The sequence below is a fragment of the Gobio gobio genome, assembly GCF_949357685.1.
Source record: "Gobio gobio genome assembly, chromosome: 24".
NCBI lineage: Eukaryota > Metazoa > Chordata > Actinopteri > Cypriniformes > Gobionidae > Gobio > Gobio gobio.
Window position 1 is genome coordinate 8,773,050 of NC_137120.1, and position 18,578 is coordinate 8,791,627.

At 38.3% G+C, this 18,578-nt stretch overlaps 2 protein-coding genes across 2 annotated transcripts in view; both read right to left on the reverse strand.

Annotated features, from left to right (window-relative positions):
- LOC307121185 (uncharacterized protein) overlaps positions 1-7,008 on the reverse strand; it is a 41,409-nt gene extending 34,401 nt beyond the window's left edge. Inside the window, exon 1 of the mRNA XM_079808678.1 lies at positions 6,860-7,008. Within this exon, the coding sequence (XP_079664804.1) occupies positions 6,860-6,947 (88 nt within the window). The 5' untranslated portion in view covers positions 6,948-7,008. The remainder of the gene's footprint in view (positions 1-6,859) is intronic.
- A 1,729-nt stretch (positions 7,009-8,737) lies between these two features.
- LOC307120826 (CD48 antigen-like) lies at positions 8,738-10,369 on the reverse strand (the record flags this gene model as incomplete). The annotated part of the gene is made up of 4 exons (XM_079808001.1): positions 8,738-9,184; positions 9,300-9,590; positions 9,681-10,007; positions 10,159-10,369. 4 exons carry the CDS (start codon positions 10,367-10,369, stop codon positions 9,063-9,065), a joined length of 951 nt encoding a protein of 316 aa, XP_079664127.1. The 3' UTR covers positions 8,738-9,062.
- Between the last annotated feature and the right edge of the window lie 8,209 nt (positions 10,370-18,578).

An 18,578-nucleotide genomic window follows, 5' to 3' on the forward strand; every position in this document is an offset into this window, starting at 1 on the left:
TTGCTAATTGAAAGATTAGATGGGTTCACTCCTCCCGAAATTATGTTGAATGAATCCAAGAATCCAAGATGGCGGCGCGAGTAGTTCGCGAGGCTCTGGGTCTCTCCAGATTCTGCAATTTTGCGGTATTTTTCCTGCTCATCTCGGGTCTGTTCGTTCAGAATAGTTGTGCCTTAACATCGTACACCCGTGGTGAGATTTTGGATATTGGTTTGCGAATTTCCGACAGTTTTATGGACAATCTTCGACTCCTTCCTGAGATCGCTAGGACACCCGAGGCTATGCACTCTACCCGGCCGGGCGGAAGTGCTCGCAGGCGGCGCCGAGATCGTAAACAAAGGCGGGGAATACGCGGTGGTCTGAGAGCTAAGCTAAGGCTAAAGCTAAGGCTAACCCCACATCGGCTCTCTTTACCCAGTATTTTCCTTGCCAATGTACGGTCGCTAGTGAACAAAATGGAGGAGATTCGACTCAGCATCACACACAGCAAGAAACTTTTGAACTGTAACGTCCTAATCTTCACGGAAACCTGGCTAAACGGCGGAATACCGGACACCGCTATTGAGCTAGCGGGATGCCACACGCTCCGGGCGGATAGAACATTAGATGGCTCCGGTAAGACCAGAGGTGGTGGATTGTGCATTTACATTAACAAAGCCTGGTGCACAAACTCTGCTATTGTTGGGAGTCATTGTTCAGCTAACCTCGAGTTTCTCATGGTTAAATGTAGACCGTTTTATCTACCGCGGGAGTTCACTTCCACCATTATAACTGCAGCCTATATTCCCCCGGATGCTGATGCCAAGCTTGCTATGAAAGAACTTCATGCAGCCATCAGTAAACAACAGACTGATCACCCGGAAGCTGCTTTTATTGTTGCAGGTGACTTTAATCATTCAAACTTAAAGTCAGTGCTACCCAAGTTTCACCAGCATGTTTCCTGCCACACCAGAGGAAACAAAACCTTAGACCATGTGTACACAAACATGGCTGGCGCTTACGTTGCGACACCCCTCCCCCACCTGGGACAGTCAGATCACCTGTCTTTGTTCCTCATCCCCAAATATGCACCCCTCATCAACCGTGTGAAGCCATCAGTGAAGACCATCAAGGTGTGGCCTGCGGGGGTTGATTCCACACTCCAGGAAAGGTTTCTACACACAGACTGGAGTGTGTTTGCTTCTCAAGCCACCAGTGGCGCTCACACGGACATTGACTTCTACACCTCCTCTGTATTGGATAATATAAATACCACCATTGACAGTGTTACAACCCAGAAACAGATCACCACATACCCAAATCAGAAGCCATGGATGAACAGGGAAGTGCGACTCCTGCTGAAGTCACGCAATACTGCCTTCAGATCCGGAGATGCACAAGCCTACAGTACATCCAGAGCAAACCTGAAGAGGGGCATCAAAAAGGCCAAGCACTGCTACAAGCTAAAGATAGAGGGTCACTTTTCCAACTCTGACCCTCGACGCATGTGGCAGGGCATCCAGGCCATCAGTGACTACAAACCCCCCCACTCCACCCCCGCAGCCACTGATGTCAACTTCCTGAACGAGCTAAATCACTTTTATGCTCGCTTTGAAAGAGACAACAGAGAAACTGCCACCAAGCTCAAACCCTCAGCTGACCACCCACCAATCACACTCTCCTCCACAGATGTCTGCAAGTCACTGAGCCGGATCAGCGCACACAAGGCTGCTGGACCAGACAACATCCCTGGTCGTGTTCTCAGGGCATGTGCGGAGCAGCTCACTGAGGTTTTTACAGACATTTTCAACCTGTCTCTTGCCCAAGCAGCTGTGCCTTCATGCTTTAAACGCACGTCCATTGTGCCAGTGCCAAAACACTCTAACCCGAGGTGCCCTAATGACTACCGCCCTGTAGCACTCACACCCATCGTCATGAAGTGCTTTGAGCGGATGGTCCTGGAACACCTAAAAGACTCTATACCATCCACATTGAACTCACACCAGTTTGCCTACCGCAGCAATAGGAGCACAGAGGATGCCGTTTCCATGGCACTGCACTCTGTGCTCACTCACCTGGACAATAAGAACACTTACGCACGCATGCTGTTTGTTGACTTCAGCTCAGCATTCAACACTGTCATCCCAACCAAGTTAATAGCCAAACTTGGAGACCTGGGCATCAATACCTCAATGTGCAACTGGATTTTGGACTTCCTAACTGACAGACCCCAGAATGTTCGTTCAGGATTCACCTGCTCCACATCCATCACTCTTAACACTGATGTACCACAGGGCTGTGTGCTAAGCCCGTTTCTCTACTCCCTCTTCACCGCCGACTGCAAGCCTGTGTATGGATCTAATTCTATCGTGAAGTTTGCGGACGACACTACGGTGATTGGTCTCATCAGCAACAACGATGAGACTGCCTATAGGGAGGAGATCCAGCACCTGGCCACATGGTGCACCGAAAATAACCTGCTCCTCAACACCACCAAAACGAAGGAGCTCATCGTGGACTTCAGGAAGGAGTCAAGAGGCACACACGACACCATCCACATCAATGGAATGGCTGTTGAACGTGTCTCCAGTTTCAAGTTCCTGGGGATCCACATCTCGGCGGACATGACGTGGACGACCAACACCTCCAGCCTGGTCAAGAAGGCTCACCAGCGCCTCTTCTTCCTGAGGACACTGAGGAAGAATCAGCTCTCCTCGGCTATACTGGTGAACTTCTATCGCTGCGCAATAGAAAGCATCCTGACCAACTGTGTGGCAGTGTGGTATGGGAGCTGCTCTGTTGCGGAGCGCAAGGCACTGCAGCGGGTGGTGAAAACTGCCCAGCGCATCACAGGGACTCCACTGCCTGCCATCGAGCACATCCAGAGGAAACGCTGCCTGCATCGAGCTCGCAGCATCCTCAAGGACTCCTCTCACCCAGCCCACAGACTGTTTTCTCTCCTGCCCTCCGGCAGGCGTTTCAGGATCCACCGGACCAGGACCAGCAGACTAAAGAACAGTTTTTTCCCCAGAGCTGTCTCTTTACTGAACTCAAACCCCCGTTGATCCACTCCCCTCATATACTGATAACTCTCCTACCTCACATCCACCTTCACTTTGTTATTTGCACTACCGACTGTTTATTACAATAACAACTGTTTACTTATTCATTTTGCACTACCACACCGTAACTGGATTATGCTCATTTGCACTGCCGACTGTTTTTACAGTACCTACTGTTTACATTTGTATTTTGCACCGTACTTCTAACTGTAATATGCAATCACTTCCACTGCACTTTTACACTTTTTTTCGGATAGCTTCTGTCCATAATTTATTGCACTACCTTAATCCACTGCCATATTCCTCATTTTAGCCTAACATATCATTGTATACCTCTATCTGTAAAATTCTGTTTATAGTAATAGCCATCTGTATATTATATTATATTCATAGTACATATCCACCTGTAATTTCTGTTTATAATATTAACCATCTGTATATTATTCACTGTACATATTCACCTGTAAATTCTGTTTATAGTAATAACCATCTCTCTATTTATAGATATATTTATATATACTCAGTACATATCCATGTCCTGCACTTATGCAAACGTTGTATATCCTGCACTTGCTGCTATTGCACTTCTGGTTAGACCTAAACTGCATTTCGTTGCCTTGTACTTGTACTTGTGTAATGACAATAAAGTTGAATCTAATCTAATCTAATCTAATGTTGTGAACTTCACTAAGTTTATTTTTCATCTCTATTTTTTGTGTTTATTTAAAATAAGACAAATCTGATATGATTGTAATCTTATATCTGTTATTTAACAGTTGCGATAGTTCTTTAATGCTGATCTAACCAGCAGAAGACACGAGCCGGGGTCAAATCCCAGTTGAGCAGACGAGGCATATTGTCACACTGCGTTACAATGAGCCCCTATTAGAACTACGCAATTATATTCTATACTTTTATGAATTCTTTTGAGAAACCATGAGAAAAAGGTGAATAAAGACTGAGAGTCAATGTTCAGAAATTATTCATAATTATAATTATTTGAGCTACGCTTAATACTGTGTTTTGAGGTGTGTTTGTTGTCAAACTAATTTTTTTATATATATATTTTTAATGATTAAAAAATGCCATTATTTTATTTCAAAAAGTTATTAATTGTATTTTATTGACAAAATATTCTAGTTTTAGTTTTTTTATATTTTTTGATTATATCAGGTAACATGTTAAGCTGTCATGTTACAATGTAGCTATGGGGCATGTTGGCACATTTCAATTCCATTTTTTCGGGGTAAAAAAAAGTATACACTGTATTAATTCATCAAAACCACATCATTGTACTAGACATGTGGGAAATTAATGTGGGAAAAAATAAATACAACCACTCAAGTGGATTTACACAAACGGAGAAAGTCCTACTATAGGCAATTACCATTGGCGTAGGAACCGGGGGGGACGTGTCACCCTCAATATTTGAAAATGCTGCATGTGTCCCACCCAAAAATTAGCCTATACCGCAGGGACAAAAACTGTACATTTGGAACTTTTATTTTGAAAGCGCGAGTGCGACAAAGATTATATTCGGTTTTGCCAGCAATTCAAAGCCAGAGTGATATGTCCCATTTCATGCTATACAGTATTTGAATAACCACCATTTGCCCACCAGATTCATATTCTTCACTTTTCACCTATAGTCGGACTTGGAGCATCTGATTGGCAGAGAGAAGTTAACATTACACTAGGAACATACAAATACGTTACCGGTGCGCACCAGCTTTGAAATGGAATATGACTCGACTTTGTATGAGGTAAATTAGTCTCAGTCAAGTAGTTGAAATTACAGGGTTCCTGCGGGGTCTTAAAATGTCAAAAAAAAAAAAAAATTAATTTAAGGCTTTAAAATGTCTTAAAAACGGCCAGATTTTCATCCGAGGTCTTAAATTTAATTCAGTCTAAAACCTTATTAACTTTATTAAAGTTATTAACGTTACACAGTAGCAAAATGGTAAACTACAAAGCGGAGCTCTAGAGTGTTTGCTATGCCGCCCTTAGAGCGTTCGTTCGGTGTGTTGTAGTTCTTTCTGGGGGATATTGGTGTTGGTGTTGGTACACATATGCGGTGATAAAACCACAAATCCCATGATAAAGGCAATTACCTGCCCGCAAAATACGTCTACGTTTTAATAACGTTGTATTTTGTTGGACAGAATGAGGCAGACAAGCATTGTTTTATATTATTCTATACAGTAATAAAGTCTGCACTCAATCACCACTGCATACCTTATTATTATGAAAATAGTGAAGGCTTGAAGAACTCAAATACACCATATCTTGATGCAGTCGTGTTTATTGTATTGTTCATTTCATCAGTCAAAGCGTTCTATCTTCTGTTTAGCCTACATCGCTAGCTTTAGGATTACTTCTCTGAGGCAAATGTGGAGTTTCTGCTCAAGGGCGCCCTCTGGCTTCCAGTATGAATTAAACGTTTGGGTAACAAATAAGAAAAATAATACTTATCTCTAAATAAATCTATATGACAATCCATGTTTTTCTCCAATGTACAGTTTTTCCCCCGCAGTGGATGCATAAGAGGCTCATATTGCATATTAAATACATTACTTTAAGAAATTGATATCACAGATAAAAAGCACAGATAAAACTGGAAACCGAGGGTGACGCAGATATGACACAATCGACAGGCGACTCCCTCACACTCATAGCTCACACGTCCCGGTTCCTTGGTTAAAATAGCAATTTCTCACGATTTACAAATAGTTGGAAACATTTGGGATATTCTAAGTACTCAACTGAACAAAATATATAACACTGGCCTAGTGGTTTCTGGATATTTTACTGCAAAAATCCTACATAGTTCACCTTTAAATCCTTAGACCTTTCTAATGATATTTAGTCATATGCTGTCTGCATATTAACAGGTAACCCAGCAGTTTTCTGTAAAATATAAATGTTAATATTATTATATTGTTTATTTATTCTTAAATACTCTATTTTTTATATTTAATGTTATTGTAAAAGTAATATTTCAAGTTTTGTTAAATATTTGTATTTATCGAATATAATTATTATTATTACTCTCATTAATATATAAACATTAATATATAAAATGTTATATGCATACATTTTTCATTTGTAAAAACAAAAAAACAAAAAACAACAACATTTTAACCAGAATAATCGCAGTTTGGAGTAGCCTGTTCAATCTCTATTAGGCTATTAATATGCTGTTTTGTCTATCTATTCTATTTGAGGGCAAGTTTGTTTTAGCCTATTTTCTGCCAACAGAAAAGCCTATTAACAAAGATTGCATCCTTTTATAGTTAAATGGCAATGAGATAAAAAAATTATATGGGTTCCAATGGGGACATTTTTGTCCAAAAGACGCTGAGAGGGAGTATTTTGTGTACCTAGTGCAAAATAGATTTTTTAAATGAAATGGGGGTGAAATAAATGAGCACTTACTGCACATTTCAATATGCAGAAACTTGTTTTCCCGTTACATTGTCACATGAGCAAAACATAAATGTTGTACCATGTCACCATACTGTATATTACTGTTATGGTGGGATGGACGTTGATTCATAGTGGCCAAAATGGGCTTAGTGGCCCCCTCCCCCCTCTTTCAATGCTTTTAGAACATATATTTCATGATTATTTTCACACAAAATCGGTTGCTCCATCAATGTTTATTAAAAAAATATTTTTCTGAAATCATAGCCTACATATGGGAGAAGTGAAAAGCACATTTTTCATAGGATGTGCTGTGCTGTGCATTTAGCTCCGTTGTACCCTATAGATATACGTTAAAGCGTATGTAAAAAAACAAACAATAACAAAACACTTACCGTACATGAGTAACGAGAAAAGAAAGATTAATACAAGGCTCTTCATACTGATGCCAAGTCGAGTCTGATGACACTGAGGCTCAAGCATGGGTCCAGCAGCGCAGTATACAACGGGAAGGCTCGTGTTTTTTTTGTTTGTTTTTTTTTCAAAAGTCACGTGACTTTTTTAAAAAGCGGAGTCTGCCGCCTTGCTTTCGGTTCAAGCACTTGCGCGTGTCCTTTCGCGTGTCAAAACCTTTTTTACAGTCTATGGTCAAAACCACAAAACTCCATTCCGAGAAAAAGGGCTCAGTCATATGTACTTTTTGTTTTGTGGTTTGGTGTTCAGTGAGGGGGCGATATGACATCAGACGTCCAGTTGATATGGTTTTATGATTCTTTTAAATGTTACATGCCAACAGATGGCGCTGTTGTCGACACTATAGAGTTTCAGTATAATAGAAATAAAATAAAAAAAATCTCATAAAATAATAAGATTTTTTTTTTATTTCTAGACCAAAATGCTTTTGGAAGTGGCTGAAACTTCAGTTCTTCTTCAAATTATATAATTATAATAGTATATTTATAAAATTAACCTGTTTTTTAATTGTTAATCATATTCAACTTAAGGCCTACTTCATGTAAATCATTTTCTTAAGGGATAGCTCACCCTGGAATGAAAATGAAGTAATCTTTTACTCACCCTGCTGTTGTTCCAATGCTCCTCCATATAATAGCAGTGAATGGCGACCAGGCCAGGATACAATTTTACAAAAAGGATACAAAATACTGAGCTCGGCCGTTACTCGTTACCCATTGTGTGCATTCCTGTGAGTGCGCGAGCCGTCAGCAGCCAATGTTGTTAGGGCAACCGGTACACAACATTCACTTCAGGAGGTTTACCTCATTATTAGTATTATTGTATTCTTTCTTATTATTTACCTTATAGAAGAGACGAGAGTCGCATTTGTTTCTGTTGAGCCTGATGTCATGACAACAGTGCGTTTGCTGACGGCTCGCACGCACACACAGGAACGCGCACAGAGTAACGGCCGAGCTCAGTATTTTGACTGAATAAAACGGTTTGTTTCTCGCAAAACCTTAAAGTATGCCTATATCTCACTGTATCATTGTGTGATACGTTTGTATCCTTTTTTATAAAGCTTTAACCTGGTCGCCATTCAGTCCCATTATGTTAAGATCACCAGTGAGAGTGCCCGTGATCACCACCAGAGGGCCCTCCACCCCTATTGCCATAGCATCTCAGACTACATTTCCCATAATCCTTTGCCAGGACTCATCAGCCATGATTATTTTCAGCCCATTAGCCATCCTAAATAAACCATGTTAACTCTGTCATTCACTGCGAAGTCTTGTTTAGTGTAACAACTGCAATTCTGAGCAATTCAATTCTGTTCTCCCTGGTTTCTTGTCTGCCGTTTTTTGGATTACCTGCCTGTTCTTGGATTACTCTTTCGCCCGTGTTCCCTGCCTTGTTGTGTGTGTTTGTTTGGACTGCCTGCCTGTGTTTTGACCTTGCCTGAACTCTTGACTACGATTGTGGATTACCCTTTCAATAAAGCTGCGTTTGGATCCTCTACCTATGGCTCTCGAAGCAGTACATTACACATTATATGAAGGAGCGCGTGCAGTACGTTTGTCAAAATTTCTCCTTTTGAGGAAAATAGGAGCAGGGTGAGTAAAAGACGACTTTGCTTCACTTCAGAAGGCCTATATTAACCCCCTGTGTGGAGCAGTTATATGATGGATAGATGCACTTTTATGGACTTCAACCCAGAAATAGCCATTTACTGCCATTATGAAGCTTGGAAGAGCCAGGACATTTTTTAAAATAACTCTGATTGTATTCGTCTGAAAGAAGATATATACACCTAGGATGACTTGAGGGTGAGTGAATCATGGGCTAATTTTAATTTTTTTGTGAACTAACCCTTTTATTAGCCGAACAGGTTAGCATCAAATGCCACATAAAGAAACAAAAAACAAATTGAAATTAATTAAGAAAACCCTAAACTGTTAACATCCCTGACCAAAAACTGTATTATACACTCTTCATGTTTAGTTAATAGTGAAAATTGCACTCTAAACTAAAGTTTTACCAGAAATTCTTTCATATTTGCTTTGGTTTGTAATGTTTTCTATACAGCATACAGTAGAAGCACATGTCAAGCACAATTCATCAGTGAAAGTGACGATGTCTGTCTTATTCAGCTTTCCTGGATGTGATGATGTCATAAACCAAAACAAAAACAATAGCCACGCCCACCAGAACAGAGGCGACCAATCGGGCGACAACTTCAGACGCATTACAACAGAAAGCACAATCTGAGGAAATAAAAGAACAACGTGAAATGATACATGATACACTCGAGGAAGACCAACAACATACATACAAAACAAATCATGCACCATGCTTATGTCAATAACATAACTAACATACCTGAACATGGCTGACAGAGCTCAGTGTTTTTCACATATTGAGTCTGGTTGCTGATGGGATTGCTCAGCACACAGCTGTACGAATCATCCAGACACTCCAGACGTAAAGAGAGGGTTCTGTTGAGATCAGACACACTGATGCTGGACAATAAACTGCTTCCTTTGTACCAGGAGAGAGTCACATGACTCACGTTCCCCACTGAACACAGAAGCTCACATTTGGACACCGATGATTGTGATGATGATGAATTTTGTGGGGATTCAATGATAATGACAGGAACGGGCAGACGAGCTGGAAAACACAAGAATCAAGAGAAATGTAGCGTTCCAGCAACTGACCATAACATGCATAAATCAGGGCAACCTGTAAGTCTCTACTCACCATACACCGTGACACTGAATCTGTGTTTGGTCATTTTTTTGCCGCTGATGGTTACTTGATAAACTCCAGAGTCTGTGATTGTGGTGTTTGTGATGGCAAGAGATCTAGTTCGATTGTCCACCTTCAGTCTGCCTCTGAATCTCCCATCAAGAACATCACTCATTATTGAGATGGACGCGTGTTGGATTTTCGCTATAAGAGGGCCTTTCGTTTTAAAGTTCCACATGATCATATCATCTGCCTGTAGTTCAGTATCAACCCGTAGAGTGACTGAATCTCCCTCCGTCACTGACACTGACTTCACTGCATCTGTGTCACCAAACACACCTGAAGAAACAGTCAGATTAAGGTTCTTAAATGTATCAAAGTTAAGCTTTAACTGCAATTTGTAGTAGTTTGGAAACAATTACAAACTCTGGAAAGTCAAATTTTAGCAGCAGTATAGATCTCAGAGACACCGCATATGTTTGTTACTCACCAACCAGACGGCAACAGCATAAACAGAATAAAACCAATCGGACGAACATTTTCTTCAACAATTTGGAGCTGTTCAGGGATCTGAAATAGTAACACTCAAGGTGCTCAAGCTGAAAGCGCTGTGGTTTGCACTCAATGATAACAAGTCTGATCTCCTCCGCTTCACGCCTTTTCTCTCCTCCCTCCACAGATACGACAGCAAACCTGACCATGCAAAATGACTGACATGCGAGATAGTTTCCTGCTAAAAACACCCTGGCTGAAATGATTTCACTGTGAATTCAATGAAGCCGTTTGCAAAGAGCAAACCCACAAATGGACCCGTTTACTTCAGACTGTTTAAGGTGGCTTAAGTGCATTTGCACAGGTCTCAATCCTGCTAAACAATGTGCCATGTGCTCAAACGTAGATTGTTGATGCTTGTGAGCCTACAGAAAACAGGACGACTGCTGATTGTCGTGATAGTAATTTATATTACACTGAACTAAAGATTCATTCTTTTTGCTTTTACAATAAAAGCTGCAGTTTAATAAAGCTAAATGTAGGGAAACTAATTAAAAAAATGTAATCCCTACATTTTTAGGGTTGCCCCCTAATAGTTGACTAACTGTTAGAAGAGGCTTTGGTTGACCAAAATGTTATTAGTCCTTTAGTCGCAGAAAAACAAAACTCCACAGGAAGTGGCGAAATCACGCAGCCTGTGACGGACAGATCGTTAACGGCAGGAAATCCAAACATTTGCCCATCATTCATCGACCTCAAATATGGCTTATCACTTGAAACTTGCAAGTAGTTGCTACTTCACAAGTCTGCTCACTCTAACGTTAACCTAGATAAATGTGCAACATTATATAGCCGTATATCTGTGTTTGTGTGGAGAGAACACTTACGCTGCATTCACACGGGGCGTCAGCCTGGACGCTTGACGGAGGGCATGTCTGAAGCTGGTGCTGACAACAGCTAATCGCATTACTTTTCCAGTGTTGCGTGAACGCATTTGGCTAGCATCTGGGCTAGGTCATTTACATAAGAGATCTGATTAGCTGACGCATACATTAGCGCTTGAAAAGGGCAAACTTTTGCCACGAGGAACGCCAGTGACGCGATGCAATGGAACCCACAATTGACCTATCGGTAAGCCCCGCCCCTCGAATGCAGATGAGCCAATAGCAGTTGAGGATCAGTTGCGCTGGGACCGGAACTCGGACATCTTTAGCTGTCAGCGCCATAGAGATATACTGGAAAATCCGAAGCTCTCATCGATTTGATGGTGTTTATGCTACAAAAGTGCTAAAATGTCGTGCCAGAGGTACTGTAACACTGATTCCAGGGATACTGAGAGGATTTTCTGTTTGTCATACTCTCATTAAGTTACAATTAAAGTCCCCGCTAACATACAAACCAACATAACTAACTGTTCTCACGTCATGTAACACTGTAATGTTAGGTCAAAAACACGAAGGTGTACATTTCAGTGCCTCTCCATATTAAACTGGTCATATGTAAATTAATTTATTTTAGATACACTCTAAGAAGAAAAGGTTCAAAAATGAACCTTTTGAGGTTCCTGGAAATTGCAACTGTGGGGGAACCTTAAAGGTTCATTTTTGAACCTTTTGGAAAAGGTTCTAATTGGAACCTTTACTTAAAGGTGCATTAATGAACCGCATGGGTTCCATTTTGAACCTTTTTAGACACGCTTTTAGCATGCATGCATGTTTGTTGTTTTTATTATTATTATACATTACTTTAATCTCATTTCACAACACATACCAAACATATTATTCTCCATTAAATATTTATTTTATATAGGCATATACAATTTTTAGCACTGGATACAAAGTACAAACAAAGACTTATTAAAACTAATATAGAATATTCTTTCATTAAAAAAAATAAATTAAAAAATAACTGAATGGAACTGAATATTCACAGTATTTAGGGGAAAAAATACAACCCATTTCATGTATTTACATGCATTTACACACCCACACACTTTTGGTTATATGTATATATATTCAGAAAATATTAATGCTTACAACAACCCATTCCATGTATTTATATATTCCAATATATATATATTCAGTCAAACAAAAAAATGGCCATTTTAATCACGGTGGGTGGTATTTTGGTTTCTGCGTTATGCCACATTAAAAAACTTTTCAACAAATGTCAGTGTTTCTCATCTTTGCAGCATACTCAATGTTGAAGATGAAGTGTATTGCCATTAAAAAAACAAGAGCCATGGTCAGATCATCCACTTCACAGACCTTCTCCCCTTCCACCCAAGACACCTCCCTTTATGTACAGGATTCCTAAACAAAGAGAGGATAATGTTATATTAGATATAACGATATAGCAGTTAAAATACTATCTGTAAAACAAAACATTGAAAAAAAAAAAGTAAACAAAAAAAAGGTCATTTAGAAATATATGACTTTGTGACATCATAACTGGTAAATTTGCCCAATGCTAGAATGTTTTTGTCAAAAAATAATAATGAATGTTTTGGTTGCAAGAACCCTATTATAGTCTGTGCAGGTATGACGTCAGAACCCAGAAGAGTAATTTGCCGAAAAAAAGAAAAAAACAAACATTGTAAAACCCCATAGGAAAATCTCAAGGGAACCAGGGTGTGGGGTTTTGACATCATACCTGCACCACTCTATAGTGGGACCTGCACACATTCAAGGATAAAGGGCATAAAAACCTACTTTTATAGGTATAGTGTACCTCATTGATAAGATATAGAGATCTCGGACTCTCTTTGAATAAAAGTGGAAGCAGCAGGACAGCAACAGCCATTGAGAGACCTTAAATATAAAATTGTGAAAATATCCATGGATATTATGTTAATTGTGAATTGTATATTATTATAAAACAGAGATTCAGTATACATTTTCATTCATATTAATAATCATTACCTTTGTGTGCCAAATCAACATGGGGTTTTTGTTCCGCTTCAGCCAAACTCAGCTCAAATATCCACCCCGACTTCTCTTCTGTTGCACTCATTGATAACTTTCTGTGCCACCAGGGCAAGATTTGTCAGAATGTTCTTTTCAATATTTGCATATATGCTTTCCAAATCTAATACAAGCTATTAACAACAACAACAAAAGTATTAACAAAAATGTACAAATGTTTTGAATACATATTTGGAATTCAATTCTACTCACAATAGAGGGGATTTAAAGGGCTGGATATCGTGATTTATTTTGTGGAATGATGTTTCATGTCTGTCCTCTCATTCCTTGTCCGTCCCATGTAGTCTTGTAAAAGTCTGACATTTGGTGTCCTCTTCAAGCATTCTGTTTTCATTCTCTCCAAGTGGATCCCTATATGCTGTATTCATCTTCTCCTGATTATATCAACAAAAACACATACACTCATTTAATAACTGTAAACTTTAACCTATTCTTAAATTATTTTAATTAGATTATTCTGTTTGTGACTATTACCTCTTCAGACCTTGGTCTCTTTTGATACATGTCTTGGATTACAGATAGATCCTCAGTCTAAAAAATAAAATAAAGACATCCATTGCTATAAATTTCTATTAAGGTGTCATATAATGTGGCATACTTCTCTATTAGTTGCCTTCATAGTGTTAGTTGTCTGTTGGATGTTTGGAAAAATCATGTGGTTCTTTGCTGAATCTGCAGCAGACTTATCTCTTCAATGTCAACCAAGGGTGATCTTTCTTTCTTGAATTTGTTCTTAAGCATCTCATGCCATGACCCCTTAAATTAAAAACATTTAATAATTAAATATGTATCACCTTCCAGATAACAATATCAAGGAAGTATTAAAAAACTCTGTCATGTTCTTACATATCCCCTTCTTGTCCTGTCTCTCAAGAATTGGTATTTGGTAACAAGGGCTGAACACACCTTGTTATATTGTTCACTTGTTGGAGACCTGGGGAAAAAGAGAGATAAAAATTGTCATCCATCATGCTCTAAAATGAAAGTATGCTAAATAAGTTAATTAATTTAGTTTATTATGCTAAATTAATAATTAATTATGCTATATACAATTACCATGTATATGTGCACATATGATTAAACAGTGTTTGAATCATTTTTTTTATCTCCATTTGCTCCGTCCTGTTGAAGAAAAACATTTTTTATTGCCATAGGAAATTTGGGTAGCTGATAATTTGCTGGCCACACTGTTTGGGCAATGTTATGTGTTGAGATGTTGAGACCCATGTGAAATAACAAATTAAGTCCTACAGAAAAAGACGTAGGCTAATACTGGTTGGACTTTAGATGGCTCTATGGTGTAATTTTCCCTGAGCAATTGCGCAAAAATAAGGCTAAGGTGTTTACAATTAAAATGAATAAAGTAAATGAGTTAATAATTTTAGTTGAGAACCACTTGTATCTTAGGCCTTCAGTTATAGGCTATCCATAAGCCAAATCATAACTCGTTGGACTATTAGCCTACTATCTTGTTATTTAAATAAATATATCTTACTGCTAAGAGTCACATAATGAGCTCCAACCTTATTATTACACTACACATTATATTATCACAGATATCAAGAAGGTTTATAGATATTTTGACACTTTATTTTGTCTTACCTATATATTCCCGTCGATCCTCTCGTCCATCTGCTGACGTCACACGCATCAAAGTAACGGTTTTTGCGCGAGACAGACCATTGAAGATTCAGTGATTTACGTTGCACAGACAGAAAAGCTTTCACAATTTAATTAGCAAAAAGAAAATAACATGAATTTAATTTGAATCACATTTAGAAACTTAAGTGAAATTAAATTGCTAATGAATTATGTCAGTATTAGCAGAATTAAAGTGGCTAAAAAACAAAGATGAAAAGGTTATTAAGGTTTATGTGTTAGGCTACAAACAAAAAATTAAATTGTTACAATTTTCAAAACTTTTCATAATAATGGGTATATACATATTATTATTATTATTATTGAAAATGTAGCAATACTTTTTTTTGTTTCAAATAACCAGAACAATATTGTTTTTGTTATGCATAATACAAATAATAATAACAATTATTATCAATAATAATAATAGGCATAATAATATTAATAATAGGCCTAATAATTATTATTATTAGGCTACCCTATTATTATTTTTGATAGGCCTATTATTACTACTTTCTTGGATGGCATTTTGCTAGAATAATCCAAAAATGTGTGGATTATTCTTTAATTAATAGCATGATGTTGCAATAGACTATGCTATATCTTTATATAAAACACTGTAAAAAATTTAAACAATGTAATAAGAGCTAAGGTTTGTAGTAGGGATGCCACAATTCTCAATATAATATTGAACCGTTCGGTACGGCATTCACGGTTCAATAGGAGCTTGTGAATTGCGTTTTTTTCGGTTTTGCATTTGCATTTTGCACGTTAGTGGTAGAGTTATAGGCCTACTCACGGAACACTATAGTTATTCACAATCACGAAAGTTCATTATTTGAATGCGTTTTAACAACTTGCCGGTTATCATGCTCTTTTCCGAGCTGGCACACTAAACGCCTGTCAAACACGTGATTACTGGACTAATAGTCGTTTTACTGCGCTAATACTGTCAAATACACACAACGTTAACATAAACACAGTCGGTTATGTCTAAAGTGAGAGTAAAATCGGCGTGTGTCTCTGTGATGCGGGCAGGTCTAAAATTGACAGCTGGGGTGAACACGCTGTCCTTAAAGGGACAGTTCACCTCTAAAATTATGTCATTATTTACTCACTCTAATATTATTCCAAACCTGTTTTCATTTCTCCTGTTGAACACAGACAGTTGAATACCAGACAGTTGATGGTAGGCATTGACTTCATATTATTATTTCCTACAAAGGGGGCCAGATCTGTTTGGTTTCCAACATTCTTCAAAATATATTTTATGTCCAACAGAAGAAATAACTTTATTTAGGTGTAAAACAACTTGAGCGTGAGTAATCGATGACAGCATTTTCATTTTTGAGTGAACTATCTCTTTAATGTTAATACAACAACAAGACAAAGAGAAAATCACTCACTGCTCTTGACTGAAAAACTTTAATACAGTAACTTTAATAAGAATCAATGTATATTTTATAGAGTATTGCAATACATTTTTTTTATTTTTTCTCCTTAACCTCTTGCTGTTCCTGTCGCCTAAGAATAGAATAGTAAAAAACTGATGTGACAAGCCATTAGAACCGAACCGAACCGAAAACCGTGGTTAAAAACCAAGGTATGTATTGAACCGTGGACTTGTATCCCTATAGTTTGTAGTTACACTTTACAATTTACAGTTAAAATCTTCTTTGAAGGTTTACTGATTTATAATGTATTGACTTCTCTACAAAAAAATGTTGCATTTAGCAACCTGAAAGCAGTGTTTTTGTTTCAGGGCTGTAGTGTTGCTTAAAGTCTTTTTGTAAACTAACAGGTAAACAATTATGGAGTGGCTTAAATGATTCAAGTGCTTCAAGGCAATTTTTTAAATCTGAAACTATTAAAAAGTTAATTCTTGTGCATGTTCAGTATGTTCAGGGGCTAAAAGCAAACCAAATCTTTACAGTCCATCTAAGGTTCATAAAGGAACCTTGATAACAGGCCAGGTTCTTATATGAACCCTTCTGCCACAACAAAGGTTCTAAAATGAACCGACAACATGTGCCAAATAATCAGTGGATCATTATAGAACCTATAGGTTCAACTTTGAACCTTTATTGTAGTTAGAAGTTCATATTTGCACTTTAAAGTTCCTTTTTGAACTCCAAAGGTTCAATCTCTTCTAAGAGTGTATGTTTAAGGTCTACATGATTTTACTAAGAAGAACTCCTATTTTGATGGGTATTATAGTCTCCGGGTAGTGAAAGGAGGAGCTCGTACGCAGTTTATCGGAGTTGTTTTGCAGATACAAAGTTTACCAGTTATTAACTGCACCCCCGAAAAGGCATACGTCTGTGTGTGTTTACTGTTATTTGTATGAGTGTTTTTGTGTAATTTGCTGTGTATGTTAATGGTAATGCAACGGAGAGATGTTTGTGAATGAGATGTTAATGCGCACTTCTTATGCTTTGTTTGTTCAGCTCTTTCAAGGATTTTTTGGAGTTAAAAAGGACGTAATAAGCTTGATAAACCATCAGTAAAGTTTGGCCATCACTCGGACGGGATATACGCTACATTCTGTGTCCAAAAACATCTTGGGATAAGGTTTTCACACTGACGGCTGTCATTGTAAGATATAGCAACTCCATTTGTTTGTCCGAGTTAGCAACAGTAACTAAGCTTACCGATAGGTCAATTCAGTTCGGAAAAGCCTGATGTCACCCATTCAAAGTCAATGAGAAGGGTTGACTCCGACGGCCCGTGTGAATACAGCGTTACTGTGCAGGCGCTGGCGCAATCACTTGCATTTACTTTAATACTCCGTCATTTTTGGTCATACAGGAGTAATGTAAACTGTAAAAGGCCTACTTTATTTCTGTAAATTCACAATAACAACAAAACGTGTGCTTTTGTAAAATAAAGAAAAAACCAAGATGCGCTTGATCTGCCGTCTCAGTGAACTTGAGCACATAGGTAACAAAAATGAACCAAAACTCAGCGTATACTTACCTCACAGACATGAGAAATATAGCCTATCTATAGAAAGATTGAAATGTCTACTTTTAAATGAACCGATTCAGGTGGAAAACAAATATTCTCAGATTATGTAATCCTGAAATGTGCATATATGCGCATCCACTACTGCAGAGATTAGTGTCAACATCGTCAACTTCATCTCTGCAGCCGAAAACACAGAAAACATTATCAATAAATTATTAAAATGTTTAAACAGTCTCCTTATCTCAGTCTCATAATCATTATGTTTGCCAGTGCGCTGTGGCAAGCTTTATGTGTAAGACTGAGTGCTGATCAGGCTATGTAGGCAATTAAAGGCTCATTATTATGATTTATGGCTTATTAATATAAACTTGCAATAAGTCGACCAATGGCTTAAATGAACGACTACTAGTCGACCTTAAATGCATGAATGTTTCGCAAATCGTTATTACATATTCGGATCTTTAGTGACCTGGCCCTATATCTAAAATGGATGGATCTCTAACTGTCGCGATAATATAAAACTCTCCTGATATTAGAGTGACACTTACAGAAGTGTTTTGTTACCTTTCGAGCTTGGAAGGGTTCAGTTTGAGCAAATGTTTTATACCATCATCCTTGTCCTCGTCAGAGCTCATTTACATTCAGCCTCTGGCTCATATTTGTGATCTCAAAAAAAAAGTAATAATTTACAACATCTTCAAAATCAATATTTTGATCGCTGACAGCTTCTTCACCATATCCACCATCAAGTGACAGTGACTCTAATATCTGATTGTGTTCAGCACTTGCTCTGCTGTAAATCGCTGAGCCGTTTCAAGTTTTGCTGATG